General features: G+C 36.8%; 1 protein-coding gene across 1 annotated transcript; it reads right to left on the reverse strand.

Moving 5' to 3' along the window:
- Window positions 1-2,487: 2,487 nt before the first annotated feature.
- Window positions 2,488-9,956, reverse strand: LOC124457861. The gene is made up of 4 exons (XM_047008030.1): window positions 9,861-9,956; window positions 5,311-5,528; window positions 3,526-3,711; window positions 2,488-2,796 (listed from the first exon to the last, which is right to left on the reverse strand). The coding sequence occupies exons 1-4, from the start codon at window positions 9,920-9,922 to the stop codon at window positions 2,672-2,674; spliced, it is 591 nt and encodes a 196-aa protein (XP_046863986.1). The 5' UTR covers window positions 9,923-9,956; the 3' UTR covers window positions 2,488-2,671.
- Between the last annotated feature and the right edge of the window lie 11,681 nt (window positions 9,957-21,637).

Here is a 21,637-nt window from a genome sequence, read left to right on the forward strand (position 1 = left end):
GACGTAAGTCGTCCTATTACAAAACGAATGTCAAAGTTTATTACATTTCCTCGTGGACAAGACATATAACAAGTTATTGATGGATATTGCCAAAAATTGAGTGTTCCTATGTGTGCTGGGGCAATAGATGGTACTCACATCACAACAATTGCACCCACTGAGAGCCATGAAGATTACATGAATAGAAAAGGTTTTCAAAGTATAATCATGCAAGCTTGTGTTGATTGTAATTCTTTGTTTTGTGATGTTGTCATTGGATGGCCTGGTAGCGTTCAGGACGCACGGGTTTTCTCGAGTTCTGCTATTTACAAGCAAGGCAACGAAGGTAAACTGTTCCCCCCAGATCTTAAGAAATAAATAAACGGAGAAGAATTATCTCCAGTCATTTTGGCGGATCCTGCGTACACACTGCTGCTTGACGCTTAAAAGGTTATTCTCTTAAAGGTGTTTTAACTAGAAAACAAAGAGTCTTCAACTATCGTATAAGCAGAGCGCGAATGACATTCGAAAACACATTTGGCAAATGGAAAGGCCGCTTTATCAGATTTAGTAAGCGGGTCGATATAAATGTAAAGAATTTGGTGATTCTTGTGTTGGCATCTTACATTTTGAAATAGGGTGACCGCTTAATACAGGTTCTACTGTACTTACAAATGTATGCCCATATGGCCATGTCCAAACTTTCCTTTGACCAAACAGAAAATGTTTATTACTTAGTCTAACACATTCTGCCTTTATAAATAGTCGTTCCTTATCATTAAAATCAGATTTAGAAATACCTCAAGAGCATCTTGTAACCATTTAATTGCCACTAATCTACATAAACATTACTATGTGCGACTATTTGGTTATCCGAATTTTGTAATTTGATCTCGTATTTTTCACAAGTGTGTTCACCGTTGGAAAGGTTGATTAAAGAAATGTTAAAATAGACTAGGGCATAATGAATCAATATGGCGTATGGGTCTCAAAACCGTGATATTTCATTTTTCTAAGCTTATACGATTTCATTATTGCTGTTAAAGTGCTCATGGTCCTATTTTTGGTGTTGCAGTGCTTATGATCGCATTTATATACTATGTTATATTACAAGCCGTTAATCCAATCCGTATGAATTATTCTCTATCTCACAAACAATGGGAATTTTGATGAATATTAAGATTATTTTGTTTGGGCGTATGACCCCGTTTCTCTTTTCTACTGAACTAATCGCACATCATTTGTATCTCGTTTGGGGTTATGATATACGAAAATGATGCTCTCTCCTTGCATAAAGCTCAGTTCTCTACACTCTAATGAACAAACTACTTTGTTGGTGAGAGGAATGTATTTTATTAAGTATCTTAAATGGATTTTTAGTTTTTTTTGTAAACCCAAGGTCGTAAGGGCAAAAACACATGTCAAACTTAGTGCAATGAACATATCGAAGTACTTGCACCTCTGTACGTTAAACGTTCATGAGTCATAAAATGCTTGCAATTGGCGAAGAATAATTGCGGATATAGTATATACTGATTATGTAGGTTTGTACTGAACTGAACATAAAAAATAGCGATAAATTTATACATATTAATAGTCTATGGCAATGACTGCTATGAAATATTTTTTATGTGCGTAGCCTCCGTGTTTAAAGGATAGTTGAGTTCGGCAATATAATCAAAATAAAAATGTTATTGAGAATTTAGATTGTAGCTAAGATGGTAACTAAAATATAAACAACGCGACACAGTGATAATACATAATAGTGCTCAAGATGTAAAAGATATAACCAAAATGGTTTTTATGGTTTCAATTAAATGTATTGATGAAAATTGCGAGATTTCCAGAAAAGTCACTACTTCTTGGTGGAGCAAATTGGACACCTCACCTGCGCTATATCCAGTGGCATGAAAATTTGTGTTTTTACAAAACCGAGCACATATTTCCCGAAAGAAAGAAAAGTGTCAAAGAAACAGAAATTCTTTTACAAAATAAGTATGATCGTGGTTATAATTCAAATGCATTTTCGCTGTTACGAAGGAAATTGTTTTTGTGACTTCACGAAAACAGGCTTTTACGATTTGCCCATTTTTATGCACTTTAAAAATAAATCATGAGAACCGTATCCATGTATGACTTCTCTCACAAACGCACTTCGTGCTTAATTTCATTGCATTATTAACCAAATTAAATTGCTCAATCAGGTAAAGAGCACAAAATCTAGTGCATCCCGAAGTTTTGACCATTGAATACATCCACTTTTAATAATATTAATGAATTCAAAATGGCATATTAATGAACTCATGTTGTGATTGTTCAATGCCCTTGTTTAGATTCAGCCATCCAAACGGAAATTGGAAGCTCTGTTGCAGTAATTTTCGCCTACCTTTTTCCTTATTTTTACACATTCGACAATTAAAAAAGCGCGTTTTGTCATTTTAACACACTTTTTATGGTTTACGACGAGAACGTTCATCTGAAATTGGTTAAAACTTATAGTTAACCAGCTCAAGTTTTAATATTATAAACACAAATACAGCACATGTTTGGTAAAATTCGATGACTACTGTACGATACATGATCCTGCTATACTATAATGAGTTTTACGTTTATTGCCTATCAACTTCAGTATACTTATAAGAAAAAAAACATCATAAAAATTCTTTAATGCCAAGAAATGAGAGTCACTTTTTCAGTCAGAAATACTGCAGCAGTATATGTAACCTTTCCACGCAACTTTTTTTGTATTAGTTCCCCACGAAGGAAATCGATCATTATTTAGGGAATGGAGTTGACAGGGCGTTTGACTTTTGAAACCTAAATAAAGCAGAAACAATAAGCATTTTTTTAAAAAAAAATAGTACAAAAGGGGTACATGTGATGTGTAGCATGCACAAAATAGACAGATTTTTCAAAACTACGACACAAAAAGTAAGAAAAGTACAAAACATCAAGGAGATCTGGGTAAAGGACGCAGTATAACATCAACTGCTTTTGGTTCAATGCATACAGCATTGGAAATAAAAAACCTAAATCAGAAATAATTTTCTTCAAATTGATGTTGATTATTCTTGATATTTTTCAAATTGCATAAAAATGATTTAGCAGTGATATAGCCATTTAATTTCAAAGCCACCATTGTTTAACACTTGCACTAATCCTCTTTGCTTATCACTCGCTTAGGCTGTTATCTTGCATAGTTAAATATGCGATATGGAAAAATTTTATTTGAAGTGAATATAGAATGAAAATTATGTATTATATCGCTATATACAAGAAATGCGGCAACTCTTTTTACTATCATCAATATCGAAAATTAATCTACAACAGCAATATTTTGTTTGAAGTGTAAGTCGGATCCATACAAACTATTGATACGGACTCGTGCAGTAAAGAAGAACATAATTCTAGCTGAACAAATAAGAGATAATATTGATATAAACCTTTGTCTTTATTTTACCAAAAGAAAATAGAAAATGATGCCAGTAAAAAGAATGTATATAAAGGGGTTGTTTGTAAAATATAATTTTGCAAAAAGTATAATACCAATTTGAATCCATTGGTTGTAGTCGTCTTTGATTGGAACCCAATGATCTCCAATTCTCACTGGCCCAACTGGATATTTACCATCTCGACAAATAAAATAAGAAGGACATAATTCTTTTCCGTCTTTTTTACAAGTTGCTGCAGCAGAAGAATAAGTCAAAGTTGGAATTCTTTTGACCACGTAATCTAAAATAAAATGTACATGAAAATGTATAGTAAGTACTATTTAATTAATGTCTTAATTGTAGCCATGTTACTTTATATTTAACAATTACATTACAAGCTCGGGATTTTTATGAGATGATGGTTGATGAGGGCAAGGCCTATATCAATTATCACCTCGTAGAGATTGAGACCAATTCATGTAATTGTTTTAGTAGAATCATACTTTAGAATTTCTGATATAAACATACCAAAGTTTTCTGCAAGCACGTCCTTCGAAAATACAGTTCGCTACATATTTCATGTATTTTTAAAAAGGAAAGCAAGTCAGGCATGCAAGGTTTTATTAACATACGTATGAAACTGATTTGGTTCTAAACATGTAAACATGCAAAGAAGTTCCGTGTAAATTTTTCATCGATAGTTATTTACGATTGAAGCAGTGCAGTTGTTAAAAGTTTTGGGATGGGGGAGGCTGTGTAAAGTAGCTAGTTAAGATGAATGTTTTAAAAAATGGTATTCTATGATTGTTTATTTTGTATGGAACATTAGATTTAATTTACACCATCGCTTGGATTTGTTGATTTTGAAGTGTGAGCCCGTCAATTGATGCTCGTATAGCTTCAAGCGACAAAATTTCAAAGCACTTCTAATTTCTCTGCTAAACACACGTATAAAAAGCTGCAGGTATTTATTTAGTTAGGCTTTTGACAATTCCGCGATAGGAGTTGTGAGCTTGTCTTAACTTGAAATTCATTTTTAAAGGAAAGAATGTGATAATGCTCCTTATTATTTTTCATTTATGCATTCCTTTAAACAGTGAAAGGGAACGACGCTTGCTGCAATACATATTTATTTCGTTTGATTGAAACCTTTTTTTACTTTAAATATTTTTAAGCCATATTTTGGGAAATTTTGGTTTTCTCTGGAATTGCCTTCTCTAACAAAGAATCACTCTCAGAAATCCGATAAAAACGCGTGACGATTGTGTTGGCAGCCATGTTTTTTCCATGCTCGCTATCTAGTCCTTCTCTACTCGCTATCTATTTAAAAATAGATAGCGAGTAGCTTAGGAATCAAATTAAAGCCTGTTTAATGTAATACTAGTATGATTCTACTTATATGTTTGTAAATGATGATCGTCCAGGTTAATAAAGTCCTGAGAAGGACTATTTTTGTTGTTGTTGACTGACGTTTCGACAACCTTAGCGGTAGTCATCTTCAGAGTCAAATGAGGAGTAAACGTCAGGTTAACCGTATTTGTTAGAATATATATACTCTGAAGATGACTACCGCTAAGGTTGTCGAAACGTCAGTCAACAACAACAAAAACAGTCCTTCTCAGGACTGTACAAACCTGGACGACCTACATTTACAAACATGTAAAAAACAATTATTTGATTATATAACGATACTCCCGGGTTCAAACCATTTACTTTATGATTCTACTTGCTATGAATTTTATTTTATTTTGAGAAAAATTCATAATTTTGCTGCAAAAGTTTACCACAGAATTTTAACCATCGCAAATATTAAAAAATTCACTTAGCTATTTCAAATTCTTCCTCACATATTGTTACATCATTTTTTTTAGAACTTGTAAAAACAAAGTTTGAACAGTACCTGTTTTGTTTTTTTGAAGAACTTTCAGTATTTTTTCAAGTGACTTTGTTGTTTTCTTTTCGTTGCTTTTGGTATTTGACTGAAGTTTTAAAACGAGGCTTTGCATATTGAGTATAAGCGTTTGAAGTGTTAAAATTGGAGTTTGCAAGTGAAAGTTTTGGTCAGCTGGTGCACTTTTCAATACCATTTGCTTGTCTTCTTTTTTTGATAATTTGGCACTACAAAATCATTAGCTAAGTCGTTAGTACATTGCTAAAAAGGAAAAAATTTTAATTCTAATCTAATAATATACATTAGCTATACTTCCGGTCACAAAAATCTGGTTAAGAGCTAAATTAAAACAAAAAGATCGTGTTTTTTCTTTGTAACATTGTCTTTATTAACATTAACAGAAAGACTTTCTTTCATCGCACTTGGTTCACTTTCTTTCCTAACTCTAAAATACACTGTTACAAAGTTACGTACTTTTATCATGGGTCTACCACAAATTTTACTTTATACTTATTAAAATAGTAAAAAAATTTTTTTTCCAATAAAACATATTTATAAAAATTAGGAAAAGATTTAATTTCTTGTTTTACCAAGAAAGATACTGTGAATTTATGTTAATCCCATGCTCTGAAGTAATATTTCTTCTTTCTCGTCAGCTGTCACTTGCAAAGGTTCCGTGCAGGACTCGCAGGCAAAACGTGTAAATTAAGGTTTCGGCGTTTTTTAAAGGCAGGAAAGTAAAATTAAGAACTCGAGGAATGTGTAAGGATTTGCTTTTTCATAATTAAAAATTACAAAACACCAGTATCATTAAACTATATTTAGTTAAAATATAGGGGGTGAACGCAAAATGCTGCTTATTATTTCAACGTTTTTTTCCTGTACATAAAGTGATATAACTAGCAAAAAACAGTTAATCCTGCTTTGTAACAACCAAAAGAAGTAGTCGAGGCCTTTATTCATGGATGTAAGCAATTGCAAAGCTTGAGAGATTAATCAAAAGTACGTATTAATTTTCGATACATGCATTTGCATATGAACAATCATCATTGGGTATATTCTCTGAAAGAGACCACGGTTGCTCCAAAATTATAGTATTTTGCACGCTTGTTGCATGTCGCTTGATAGAAGAGGGAAACATTATTTTGCAATTCAATTACTAGCTCTATACTAATCCTATTTGTTTGCATCATTGCAAGTTAGTGTCGCAACACTAAAACAATAGGTTGACACATATTGGAGACATAAGAAGAAAGAAGATTGTATAAAAGATATAACGAATATTTGCACTAAGATGTAGACGAGGCCACGGGCGGATCCAACGGGTATCGATTGTGGCAACAGACACGGTCAGAATTCGACAAAAAAATGTTAAAATTCAGACAAAAAAACATATATTTTCTTAGTTTATGCAGTTTATTGAGTTATTTTTTAACCAAAAATACTAAAAAAACACATGAACTGCACTTGTTGACGTATTAAAAATTTGCATTTAAACGACTGATTTTATAAATCATCGTATAATTACGCCGTTTAGATTTGCTTAATCTAATCCGATTATGTTACAAAACGATGACTCGATTCCTGTTCGAAGTCCAGTTTTGCTGTTACGATTAAAAAGGCGACCGCACTCTTACCCTTGGACACGGTCAGTGAGCGTTTTCTTGCACAATTTTGGCATTTCTGGCCACAGTGACGTAATTATAAATGGTCTCCAAGCAATTAAATCTCACAATTTTGATCACCTGATTGTGGCAGGCCACAGTTCGCCAAGGCTGCGCAATAGTTATTTGGTAATTTCATGATAGTTAGACGCAATTAAAAATTACTTAATCCTATCATCGTTTTATGAGTGCCGTGCGTATTGTCAGTTTTTATTCGGACAATATTATCGAAAATTCTGGTTAAAAACATTTATTCTATTGCTTCATCGTAAGTCATCGAACTTTTCTAGCATTTTAACCCGAAGGATATCACTTCACTAGTGAATTAATATTGCTTCGAGAACAATGCAAAAAAGCTATTTCTGAGGGACGAAATCGTGTAGGTGATTGTAAACAGATTACAGTGCATGTGTGCGAATTTTGAAAACTACAGTTTCTTGAAAGTCAGAGAGAACGATCGAAATCAAAGATTCCTGTTCTTAATTATTTGACGTTAAAACATTTATGAGTCTTCTATTGTTTTAGGCTAGGATACATGATAATAGTATTCATGATTCTTGTTAACTGTATTATGCATTTCTTGGTCTGGCAAAAAATTGAATAATGCATGATGAATTGATTAATTGTGTGTTTCACAGTGGTTTAAACTATAATATACCTAAGAAACCTAGCCATTAAACTTACAAAGGAAATTGTCTACCAAAAAAGTCAAATTATTTATGATTATAGATGTTATGAAGTGTGTTAGTAATTGGTGTTTGTGTTATTTTATACACATGGTTTCACTGCTAAGATAGACTACCTATATAGTTTCGATCCTCGACTGGGCAGGAAATCTACCAAATATTTTTCACTATTTGGATTTTTATACCAATATCATCAACCAGGTCCACTGAGAACACCTTATTTATGACCTTTTCCCTGATTTATGAAAATATGTGTTTATAATATACACCAAGTACGCTTATTATTTCTTTGTAGCTTGAAAGTTAATACAAGTTTGGTATTTATCACTTTCTTTCTTTGAAAAATTGCAAATACTTCTTTACGTTTAATACACTGGCTGATGGGAACTATGTGTACAGTGCATGCTCCATTTTAATGGTAGGGGATAAAAGTTTATCACTCCATCTGTGTTACCTTACCAGCATTGAATTTTTTTAAGAATGCTGAATATTATGCTTATCACCCATTAATTCATAAAAAGCATAAGGTTGGGGTGTTTACATGTTTTCAAAATGCCCTAGCTATGTGCTTGTCCGATACTGCCCTTTTAGTATGTGAATAGCACTGCCATGTTGCAGCAGCTGTAGAAGAAGCCAAGAATAATGCACACAGTTTTATGTATTCATCAGTGATGTGTATGTTCTCATTGGTATCTGTTACATCCTGCATTATTGAATCATACTACCCAATTGGAAATGATTTTTTAATAGACTTGCTATTCTCTTTGAACATTGCTTGTGTTATCATTTTTCATGCATACTGACTCCTGCACACGATAGTGCAGAAATTTTTTTTAGTGTATTGTATTGTTCTTTTACTTTTCATTGCAAAAAATGACGTCCTTCATGATTCTATTACTAACAAAGAACAATACTATGATTATGACAATGGAAGAAACTGTTTTGATTTGATTATGGAAGGACTTGGCAACCACAAGTAGTATTAACGGACAAAATTTAAAACTGGCCAAAATTTGCGAAATTTTTTCCGTTCAGAACATGGATAGGGTTTTCCTATATTTCTTTAAATATACTTCAGAATGCAGGAAATCGCTTTTCCGAGAGTTAAATTTTATAAAATTTTATGGGGGAGCATGAACCCACACCCTCCTAGCGAAGGCTTGCAACTTCGGCGCTCGCCTTGACACGGTCAGTGAATAACCCAGATCCGCCCCTTGTCACGAGTTTAGGCTAACTTACTCGAAAAACGTCGCAATTTTCTTTCTAATTTTGAGCCAAAATGAAAATACAAACCTCTTAAATATATAATACTAATTCCTCAGTGCATTTAACAAAAAAATTTTTCAAATGACTATGCTGAATGTTTTGTTTTCGGATGCCTCCATGAAATTATTTTCTATTTTAAATAGTGGCATTTTTAAGCAACTGTTAGAAAATAGAACTAGCTACATTAGCTACAAGTTGCAAAGCGAAACAATCTGTCGCCTAGTCAAAGATGTTTGCAGAAATTTAAATAAATCGTATAGCACATGACTGATTAATAACTAACTTTTGCTTACTAAATTGGACGCCTCAACAAAATGAAAAACGAAACGCTAGCTACATACATACTGATGTATATAAATATCCTAACAGTACCAGTTGTTTCCATCACAGATCTTTTAAATAAAATTTATCAAAAAAAATGATTTCTTCGTTTTCATTTTTCTTTTCCGACTTCAGATATCATTATATTCTTCACTTTAAAATAAGATTAAGCACATGCAATGTTTACCAGCTGCTTTCTCTATGTTTAATTATGTCATAATAATCAAAATTTTCATTATAAACACGTATATGCAAAATGCATTTCAACCAAAACCCGAAACCAGTTTCGACGTTAATTTGTGATTAAAGATCATGGAAGTTAAATAATTTTGCACGTCTGTCGTTTTGCGATTGGCGAGAAAACGAAAAAAAAAATAGCAGTCGGCTACTCCTAGGAGATCATTTATCACTCACATTACGACATCAACAAGTTCTTTAGACATGGTAAATGGTGTAAAACGTTCATTACGCATTGCCAAAAATGATTGAATCATTATGGTTTTTGCTGATAAATTTATCAAGTGGATATTTAGACAAAATTTGCGCTAGCTACAGCCTGACTTTTTTTAAAAAAAGGCTGCGTTTTGTAAAACAATCTTCATTCTTAATTAGTATTTCTTACCTGTGAGCATTGCAGACCATTGCGCCAACAATCACAGCTAGAATTAGATAAGAGTGAGCCATATTTTCAATGAGAGATTTTTTCTGCAATGAGTAAAAACACGTCTGTAAAAGAGTTTGTTGTCAATGAGGCACAATAAGCTATCGTCATATCTTTTAAACGTGAATATTCCATTTGGCATCTCTAGTCTCAAGCTTATTGCTGAAACGGAGAGCAGTAAAAAGATTCTTTTTGAATTGTATATTGTGTCAGTTTGCATTATCTCTGTGAATAGATAAGAAGTTTTTGTTTTTGCACTGCGTGTGAGATATTATTTTGTGACAAATTTAGACTGTGAAATTACCAATTGAATGTTTTTATGCAGTGCGGTGTTTGAAATTAAATGAGATATGATCTTCGCACTTAGCTGGACAATTTAAGCAATCGTCTCAGGACCTGAAAAAATCAGGTGACTCAACGGGATGACTCATCCCGTTGAGTCACCTGATTTTTTCAGGTCCTGAGACGATTGCTTAAATTGTCCAGCTAAGTGCGAAGATCATATCTCATTTAAATTACCAATTGTTAACTATTTGCATATAGAGTAAAGTCTAAGTAAACTAGTAAAAAAATAACATGCAAGGTACAATGTGCCGGGGCGGCGTTATTTAATTGATATATTTTTATAATATATATTTACGTATGTTATACTTTATTTTTTCTATTGAAATCAAATGTGATTACGGATTAAACAGTACAATACCAACATATTATACAATTACCAGTCTTCCGTTGCCGCTGATGTAAAATCTGTTGACGTTTGTATACGTGTCAAAGGCAGAATTGAAGGACAAAACGATATGTTGATATACAGTATAACGTCAATTTTTCTCCATCTTTCTTTCTTTGTCATGTTCATACAAGACCAGAATATAAACGATGACATGTACCTTTATTTATATAATGCATGGAGGTCTAACTAACTTAAAAGATGAGCGCAAGATTTGATTATTTTGGAGTGCATATTATACAAACAAGTGCTTTTTGGAATGCTGATATTTAAGTACCAATTGTAAAGTTGTTTTTCCCTAAAAATCTGCTCTCCTCTTCAGACAATCTAATTACACGTATTGAGAATTTTGTAAACTTTTAACATGACGATGATGCACGCGTATTTATTCTTAAAATCATGAAATGTAGATTTTTGTTTTGACTCAGCAGGTCACATTATTATCAAGCTATGCACAACGTACGTTTGTTCACACACAAATGCAACGATTTAAAGCCATTTATTTTGAAAACGTGATCCTTTAGTTTTTTCTTTTTTAGTTATGAAAGGAAAAGGGTCCGATTTCTACAATTTTGAGATCCTTCCTATGAGAATGCCATCAAAAAGATTATATAGAATTGCTCATGCGTTTATTTTTTTATCATCGTCTTCATCATATCTACATTTAGCACACATAAACTTTGACGTTTGTAACCGGTTTGACCAAAAACCATGACCAACCGACAGTTTAAAAAAATATAATATAAAACAAGTTCCGAAGAAGCATTTCATTTGCAAAATTTACATTTCACTTCTCGTGTTGTTTTTATTCATATTTTGCAATCTCAAGACGTCTTGCTAATTCGGAATTTGTTTTATATTATAACCGGTTTGATAAAATCGTCACTGGTCTCACCCGCTGCTTTTTTGTTAATCAGAAATCTTTATCTGACATCACTTACGCTAAATTAAAGTCAGTTTGCAAATTTTAAGTATATTTAAAGATGGCGCCTTTACGTGGTGCAGCACGAAACCTTTTGTTTCCTACTTCCAGGTGGAAAACGTATTATTTTCAATTCCTCGTTTACATGTTTGTGTAACAGTATCTATCTTGCGGCTAAGGTTAATATTGATTTTCTCACTTTTAGTTTGTATTCTTTATTGTCCATTAAATCTCATCAGACATATTATTCAACGATGCCTATATATGAGTTCATAATTCATTACAAGTAATTAAAACTAAGTTTTTTAAGGACAAGAACTTTTCAAAGACATGTGACAATTTCAATTTGCCCACTTCACTTGGAGAATTTTTGTGCAGTATTCAGGTATTTATATCATATAAGTTTGGATCATACCATATTAAAGATATGGTAATGTATCCTTGTGAATTACATACCAAAGAGGTTGTTTGTATGTCACGTCATGGCAGCCATGTTTGTAGTCGGCCATACTCGACTATCAGCTTCTAGCATATATTTTATAATGAATTTTTCTCATAATTTGCATTTTAGTTATTTTATATTTCTGAAATCATGCCAAATAGTTTATTATGATATTTACACAACGTGAGAAGATTTCCATAAGAAATTTCGAAAACACGACTTTTTGCCCAAATCCATTAATTACAGAAATGTTATCATAGTAATTCTTTTTTATCTATCGAGTGAAGCAGATGTTCCAAAATAAATGCGAGCGTAACAGTTTTTTATATATAAAGTATACAACGCACTGAAAAAAAGGGACAGTCCAATATGGCACCGCTTGGCTTCAAGTCAAGCACTAAGTTGCATTATCAAGTCTTTCTACATATCAGTGATGTGAGTCTGCTGAAATGTATAGTAATGCACAATGAACTCTTAGGAGACTGCAACTATAACTTAGCTGCCATCTTTGAGGCCACTTGCGATCAGCGCCATGAAAGTTTTGAGCTGAGGAAATACCTTACTTAAATTAGTAGCGAGAGACTTGCCAAGCGGAAATCGAATTCGTGTAATAAAAATTAATGCCCAACATAAAGTTTTGATTAGAGCCATAGAAATAGACCAGAAAATGTGTAAAATTGAATTTAGTGTAACGTTTCGTCTTTACTCAAGACATCTTTAGACAAATAATAAATAGGATGTTAAGATAATATAAACAGACAAATAATAAATAGGATGTTTGCTCACATTAACGCAACTGGACACACCCCCAACTTAGACGACTTTAAAATAATCTCCTCTTCTAACGATTCTTAAGAACTCTCCATTCATGAAAGAATTCTAATTAATAAATACAAGTTTTCACTTAATGTGCAAGGAAACTCCATTCCACTTAACCTCTTTTAATTTCTCTTTATTTTACTTCATAACTTCCTAATCATATAATTCATTTGACACCGCCACCTTTAGTAGTAATTTAACACCTTTTTGTAAATATAATATCTTTTCTTAACATCCTATTTATTATTTGTCGGAAGATGTCTTCAGTAAAGACGAAACGTTACAATAAATTCAATTTTGCAATTTTTCTGGTCTATTTCTATGGCGCTAATCAAAACTTTATGTTGGGGAATAATTTTTATTACACGAACTAAAATCTTATAATAATCATTAATTTACCTCTACTACTTTTTTCTTCTCTAACTTAAATCTTATGTTTTGACAATGAAGTATTTGCCGGTTGCCAGTCTCCCTTAAATTTGCGCGGTTTTTGCAATGCATTCTGGGATCGCCAGGGGGCAAACATTTTTTACAAATATATCTGTAATAGTGATATTTTCGAAAATTCTCAATTTAAAGCACCTATTTCCATTATAATAGCTACTCGTTGTAATAGGTATCCGTTACCAGTTAGGAGAAAAGAAGTAAAAGTATGTGGAGACGGCAATTGCTTCTATTTAGCAGTTGCGTTGGTTATAAACGCTGAAAGCGACGAAAACTTAGCTCACATTCGAGAAATGTGTAACGATGTTTTGATACAAAATCCGGCTACTTTTCGACCGTATTTATTTCAATACGAATCGATGGAAAGGCATCTGGAGCGAAGCATTATGTCCGCTTCGTGGTGAGAAACAGTGGATATGTACGCTTGAGCCACGGCCTTGCAGCATGAAATTTGTGTTTATGCTGTGCTTGAGCAGAAATGGTTTTATTTCACTCCTCGCCTGGTGTTACGTCCATTGTTATAATATGATCGAATTTGTGATGGTCCAATCATTTTGGTCTTGCATATCTTTCACAAAGCTGCTTCCCATTTCAATGTTTTGCAACCTATCAATAGTTGTTGTCTCGCCCCAATACCTGCCAATGAATACCAACCACCAGTGTTGGTTTATCTTGAACTTAAGGAAGAACCATCTCTTTCTAATGACCAATCACCTCCACTCAAAACTAGAACTGTACCTTGTCCATCAAAACCAAAACATTATCCTGCAAATCCAAACCCAAAAGTGAGAGTGAGTTTGTATGGAATATGTCAATGTGAATGCTGTGGTTCAAGGATACTTTAAATTAAGTGCCCTCTAACATCCAAGAATATGCATCCCAAATCTGCATTTTTCTCAACAGCTATTTGTGGGAAAACTAATGATAGTGAAAAGAAAGTGTTGAACAGGAACCATTTATATTACTTTCAAGTCCAAATGTGTATGGCTATAAGCCAAATCGACAAATGTGATTTTATTGTATTTACAAAAAAAGGAATTGATATAGTACAAATACCATTTGATGCTGACTTCTGGAGTGATGTATTTAAAAGTGTGTTTCTTTTCTATAAGAATTATATTATTGGTAATCTTTTATTGAAATATGTGCAATGATAAAATTTTATATTTACAAATAATAGCTTTTCAAAATAAAAATATTAAGTATAATTTATTTTAGATTGTGTGAGGATTACTTTGTACCACACTTTCCTAAATTGCATATGTACACAGAAACAAAATGTGGTCCAAAACTGGTTTTAATATCAATGGAATAACTCCTGATAAAATCTGAAATTGCTTTAGTTTCATTATATTCCTTTCGACATGAGATCTTAATGAGGCAACACGCCGAGTATGAGTTGTTCCACGACAATAAGCAGGAGAAATAAGGTGAACTTTCTTCACCACAAGTAGATCTCTAACAAGGAATCCCTTATCAGCCATGACATCATCACCTTTTTATAGCAAGTTTATGAGACCAGAATTGGTGACTTATAGCTATCCATGATATTTTCAGGCTACCAGGTATCTTAGGTATCTGGCAAATAACTTGTTCAATAAATAAGTTTCTTTACAATGTTTTAACATCACCCTGGCAATAACAGTCAATGAGGTCATGTTTATCACTTTCAAAGCTGTAGCTATCATCAGAATCATAACTTGTAACATCCAAGTCTGCTGTACAATTTATTTGTGGACTGTCCTGGTGCACAGACTCTGGCTCAGTACACTGCTCAGGAGCAGTGATTTCAGCAGCAAAAAATGCCTTATCCTTATGCTCAAAGCGTTTTTCAGTGCTGCATTCACAGAGAATTTTTCCTCTCTTTATTTTCGGAATATTTGATTTGCTTCTATCTTTTGGTGGTAATCATTTACTGGTTTCTTTTGATTGGTATCCTTTCAGACACAAAGTTGGATTGAGAAAGCCTTCGGATCGATAACCAGCAAGAAAATGATTAGAACAAACCTTCGTATTAGTAGTGACTTTGAAGTTTTTCCTGTTGATCAGCTATTGCCAAGCACTCTTGTCTTTCGTTTTTCGTTTTTCGTTATCCCAGCCATAAACAGCACTGTGATCCCTATTCCCATTATAATTTGAATATAAACTTTTTACGAAAAGATATCTTTATTAAGATACACAATGTTTGCCCCCTGGCGATCCCAGAATGCATTGTAAAACCGCGCAAATTAAGGGAGACTGGCAACCGGCAAATACTTCATTGAGTTCTATAATAACTGAAGCGGCTAAGTAGACTGGGACGATGATGCCAAAAAATGGCTGCCAATGGACCTATTTCCGCTGAAATGACTGCTTTGCAGAAAAAAATATTCCCGATCTCCCCCTGGTGTCTATAGTAAATTATAGAGAATTTTTCAAAAACAATCACAATATTTTTTAGGCCTCTTCTATAAACAGCCGCCCCGCCAGGACAGCATAGCACCCGCAGACAGCCGTTGCTCGAGTCTGCACTGCAAACGTATTCGTAACCATGACCCGATCAAGAAAGGCCTCCAGAAAATATCTGGGCAGCTGAGGCTCTGTACAAGCTTCCTCTAATTCAGCAAGTGCATATCCAAAGCTATCGAACACAAGCACGTGCGTTTCAGTGCAACTAACAGTTAGCCAGTGGTGCCCCCTTCGAACGGATGATGTAGAGGTTAGATGTTGTCCGTGTTGCTGATGCAAAACTTCCCATCGTGGAGATGTGTTATGTTGTCGTAGCTACAGACCCCAACGAATCGTCCTCGGGCTCACTCGTCTTTCAGGAGGCGTTCGATGTCAACGCTCGAGAGCGGGTAATCTATCTTCCATTCCTTATACTGAGCACAGCGGGACTCTAAAAAGGTACTAGGGTGCTTGCCAGCGTTAATCAGGTCTCGATGATGCGCCTGTAAAGATTCGAGATGTTGTAGCGCCTCTACAGTAAGTGGGCAGCGACCGCAATGAGCAATGCCACCCTTTGCCAGCACCGCGCACAGTAGGTTCTTTTTCCATATGTCGACGAACGCTTCCCTAGACATTGCTCTCCATCCCTCCAGCCAGATGTCGGCAATATCGCCGAACTCCTGAAGTGGGAGACCTCTCAGACCTTGACCCTTAGATTGTAGTGAGTTGCTGCCGCGACACCGTGGCAGGCAAGCCAAATCTCCTCCCGAAGACCCATCAATAGCTTGATATGCAATACGTAATACGTTGTTCATATGTTATGGCACATTAAATCTCTGATTAAAATTAATTGATATCAACGGTTCTTAGATCCAGGAAGATCGGATACACCTTAACTCTCCAAAGTTAAATTTCAACTAAAAGGACACCTCATTAACTTGTTGGTAGGGGCGTAGATGCCGCAATTCGGGCTTAGCAAACACATAATTGTTAATGCCATCAAGTGTCTGCACGAGAAAGGTCTTGAGGACCCGGCTTTCAGAGTTGTCCTCATACTCCACAGCGGGGTAGATCAGATCCGTGTAAAGGAGGACTACCCGCCCATCCGCACTCAGCTCTACTGCATAAGGAAGGATTTTCACTATTCCGGAGGAGCCACCTGCGGCATCCCACGATTTACCTGCTGCAATCTCTCCCAAACAGAGGATGATGGATGTGCTATCTTTTTTCATCTTCAAGGTCTTAGCAGCCGTCACCCTGACCTGAACATAGCTGAAGACTATACCGTCATTACCAGTGTTGGCCAGAGTCTGGTTTATAAATTTGATGAGGTGCCCGACCTCTGTGTATGCCCGTGTGAGTATGCTGAGCGTGGTGTCGCTGTCATCAATAACAACGTACAGCTTGTTGCTTTCAGGCCCGAAATTCAGATAATAGAGCTCAAACTGGTGCACTTTCGATTAAAATCGCCTTTCCATCGAGGAGAGGACCGAAAATAAGTTATCCCTGCTCGATGGGCGAGCTAAGCTCACTCTCTATCAGGACAATCCAAGTCTCTCGACTGGGATAGACATCAGCTCGGCAAACAACTCTATGGCACTTTCAGAATCGTATTACATCGTGAAGATGCGGTACGAGGTAAAAGACCATTGCAACTACCCAAACACGGGTGATTATCCCAATTGGATCACTCCCACGAGCCCAGCCTTTAGTTGGGTAAAAAACATCTGTGTGGAGCTCAACGGACAAGAGGTTACGCAGAGTGGCGTCGTGGTTGATATGCAGCCAGTTCAGCACATCCTGAGTCTTATGGAGAGCTCCATCGGGAAGTTGCAATACGTGGATAGTGACTTATTCGGCTTAAAAAATAGCCCAATAAGGCTTTGAAAGCTCTTCTCTCGCAGACCTACGCCTATGGAGTGGACCGTCGCGTTGGCTATGCCTTTGCGACAAACAGAGCAGCCGGAGTTGGAAGCCTTGACTTTGCTGCCGACCATACCCTCAAAAGGGTGCCTTGTGTCCAGCTCTCTTCAACCAAAGCCTTCTCGAAAACGGTGCAAGAAAATATCGTCCGTGTCCTCAGCGGGAACTTTCAGTATAAGTTTTGCCAATTCCTCCCCTCTTCTCCAATGGGGACAGTTGGCTACCTCCGGGCACATAGGTGAAGATTCGCGTCTACCTCTAACTAGGCGATCTCAGTCGCTACATGATCATTTCTATCAAAGAGGGTGGTGCGGATAACGCAGACGCTATCAGCAGAATACGTATAGAACTGCTGGAGCTGGACTTTGTCTTTCCCACCTATCGCATGAAAAAAGACTACAGATACCAGGTCTCGATCGCTAAGGAGCTGTATTTCAACACCTGTTGCCCCAGGGTAGTTCAGAAGTCGTTGAACGATGACGTTGGCACTCTCGCGCTCCTACACAATGCCCTGATCCCCAGGAAGATGATTCTCTACTTCACCGACTTGAGGCTCGGAGATGCACCAGGACTTGCCCCAGGTGCCGACTTCAGTAACCGATTGGCTATGATCCACGCCACCTTAAGCCAGCTCCGCATTATTGTGAACAAGCAGAACTCGTTGATCACCCCCTGATGTTCTCGTGGCAGTGCAGCGCGGGCGAAGCTAACAAAACAGGAGCAACTTACTTCTACGACCCCGATAAAATTTCCTACCCGAGAGGCTACAACTTGGTCCAAGAGTTCTTCGGAAAGACGTACGGCACGGAAGTGCCCATAACTGCCGAGGACTACTGCAACCACTGGTTCATGATCCCGATCAATCTCAATCTGCACCATGTCATAGACAACGCAAAAGCGCGAGGCAATCTGGCAATCGATTATTAGTTCAGGGCAGTGACGGACAGTCCTATTGCGCTCCCCTCCGACGCTACCACGTCAATCAAAATGAACCTTCTGTGCCTCGATCAGTATATGTACACAATGTCGAAAGAGAAAGCATCAACTGTAGTGTCGTCTGAGTTATTAAAAATTTGAAGTGTGGAGTTTTTGTCATTATTGTAGCTGTAAGCAACATGGAAGGTGGTGATCTGAAAACGCGCAACCGCCGTTATCGCGGGGTGACCTCGCGACGACAAAACGCCAATATGGCGGGTTTCTCCCCCTCCTACGCATGTTAGGCCTGGGGACCGCTGTGTAGCCATCGGCGATGCAAAAATCGATGAGCGACCCGATCAAGTCACAACTGCTCATGCAGCGTGGAGGTTTTTCTTGGGTGTTGGCGGGGTTGAGCTTACTCCCCATGCTGATGGGAAATGGGGCGGGAGACCGTATCGCAAATCAAATGAGGGCGACCCCGCCTTAACGGCAAACCGCAACCATGATCCGCTGGGATTGGCTTTCCTCCCAGTCTGTTGGGAGCCGCCACCAGGATGACTCCTTACGCGAAGAATGCCGCTATCCCCATCGCCCTCAGTGCGCTCAGATTGCTGGAGGACAATGTCGTTGACAGTATCTTCGGCGCAGGTATTGTTAACGGCAACATGTCTCACCACTCCGACGACTAATGCATGGAATATGTGCCATCCCGCGAGCAGACGACGGGCGGTGCAAAAAGATCGAGGGCTGGAAAGACTCGCAAGACGACGGGAACAGTTCGAAGAACGCGCGCAGCGCCAAGGTCGACAACAAGACGGAAGACGGGGGCGTCGAAGCATGCAGCACCTAGAAGAACAGCAGGGACACGAGCAGCAGGGCACGGAAGACCACGGAGCGAACGACGAATAGCGGTTTGGATGAATTCAAGAGCATGCTCCTTGATGCTGCAAAGAGCACATGCAAGAAAGCAGGGAATCGCGCAAAATTGAGGGCTATTTCTAGGTTGAAATCGTCAGCCATAAGTTTGGAACCCAATATCCTTGCTTCAGCGCCCGCAGCAGCTTCACGTTTCCATCAGCCCATCAGAAACAGCATCTCCCAGGCCTTGCAAGCCGCGTCCTCGCCCCCGACAAGCGCCTACATCGGCCAGTTGTTCAACATTTAGAGCGGTGCATATCTTTCCGAAATGGATTTTCGGCTGTTATTCCCCGCCCCCGGGTCAGCCGTACCGACGCCATCACAGGCGCCTGCTCCTCCTGTTCTTTCAAATGTTATCGCGCGCGATACTAGCACTGGTGGCAGCAAATACCGCGCTATTCACGGGCTTCAATTTCCCAAAAAGAATGGTTTTACGAGCTTCTGCCTCACTCAACAAATGTGGGCAAAATGTGTTAATCTTGGGACAGAGCAATATGGGCAAGAGCTCATTCGTAAAACGGCGTCTTGCTCACGTTCGTCCAAAAAGGCTGTGCGTCAATTCGAAAACCTCCGCTGATTAATATATCCGAGCTAACACGGTCTTGAAGCATTATTCCGTCATGCCTGTATCGATCGAGGATACGAGTATAGAACCGGAGTCCTACGTCATCATCGACGACATCCGCGTCATGAATCGCGTCCACAGAGGAATATAAAACAATAGCAAACGTATTTGGAGTTTCTCGATCGTTTGTGTGCATATGCATCAGGGACGTAAGTCATCCTATTACAAAACGAATGTCAAAGTTTATTACAATTACTCGTGGACAAGACATATAACATGCTTTGATGGATACTACCAAAAATGGTGTTTTCCTATGTGTGCTGGGGCAATAGAGGGTACTCACATCACAATAATTGCACCCACTGAGAGCCATGAAGATTACATGAATAGAAAAGGTTTTCAAAGTATAATCATGCAAGCTTGTGTTGATTGTAATTATTTGTTTTGTGATGTTGTCATTGGATGGCCTGGTAGCGTTCATGACGCACGGGTTTTCTCAAATTCTGCTATTTACAAGCAAGGCAACGAATGTAAACTGTTCCCCATAGATCTTAAGAAAGAAATAAACGGAGAAGAATCATCCCCAGTCATTCTGGCGGATCCTGCGTACACACTGCTGCCGTGACGCTTAAAAGGTTATTCTCTTAAAGGTGTTATAACTAGAAAACAAAGAGTCTTCAACTATCGTATAAGCAAAGCGCGAATGACAGTCGAAAACACATTTGGCAAATGGAAAGGCCGCTTTATCAGATTTAGTAAGCGGGCCGATATAAATGTAAAGAATTTGGTGATTCTTGTATGATTTCAGAATGTATGCCTCTATGGCCATATCCAAGCTTTCCTTTGACTAAACAGAAAATGTTTATTACTTAGTCTTACACATTCTGCCTTTTTAAATAGTCGTTCCTTATCATTAAAATCAGATTTAGAAATACCTCAAGAGCATCTTGTAACCATTTAATTGCCACTAATCTACATAAACATTACTATGTGCGACTATTTGGTTATCCGAATTTTGTAATTTGATCTCGTATTTTTCACAAGTGTGTTTACCGTCTGAAAGGTGGATTAAAGAATTGTTAAAATAGACTAAGGCCTAATAAATCAATATGGCGTATGGGTCTTAAAACCGTAATATTTTTATTTGCAAAGCTTATAAGATTTCATTATTGCTGTTAAAGTACTCATGGTCCTATTTTTGGTGTTACAGTGCTTATGATCGCATTTATATACTATGTTATATTACGAGCCGTTAATTCAATCCGTATCAATTATTCTCTATCTCACAAACAATGGGAATTTTGATGAATATTAAGATTATTTTGTTTAAGCGTATGACCCCGTTTCTCTTTTCTACTGAATTAATCGCAAACATTATTTGTATTTCGTTTGGGGTTATAATATAAGAAAATGATGCTCTCTCCTGGCATAAAGTTCAGTTCTGTACACTATAATGAACAAACTACTTTGTTGGTGAGAAGAATGTATTTCCTTAAGTCTCTTAAATGGATTTTTAGTTTTTTTGTAAACCCAAGGTCGTAAGGGCAAAAACCATAACACATGTCAAACTTAATGCAATGAACTTAACGAAGTACTTGCCCCACTGTGCGTTAAACGTTCATGAGTCATA

The sequence above is a fragment of the Xenia sp. Carnegie-2017 genome, unplaced genomic scaffold (assembly GCF_021976095.1).
Source record: "Xenia sp. Carnegie-2017 unplaced genomic scaffold, XeniaSp_v1 HiC_scaffold_6, whole genome shotgun sequence".
Lineage (NCBI taxonomy): Eukaryota > Metazoa > Cnidaria > Anthozoa > Malacalcyonacea > Xeniidae > Xenia > Xenia sp. Carnegie-2017.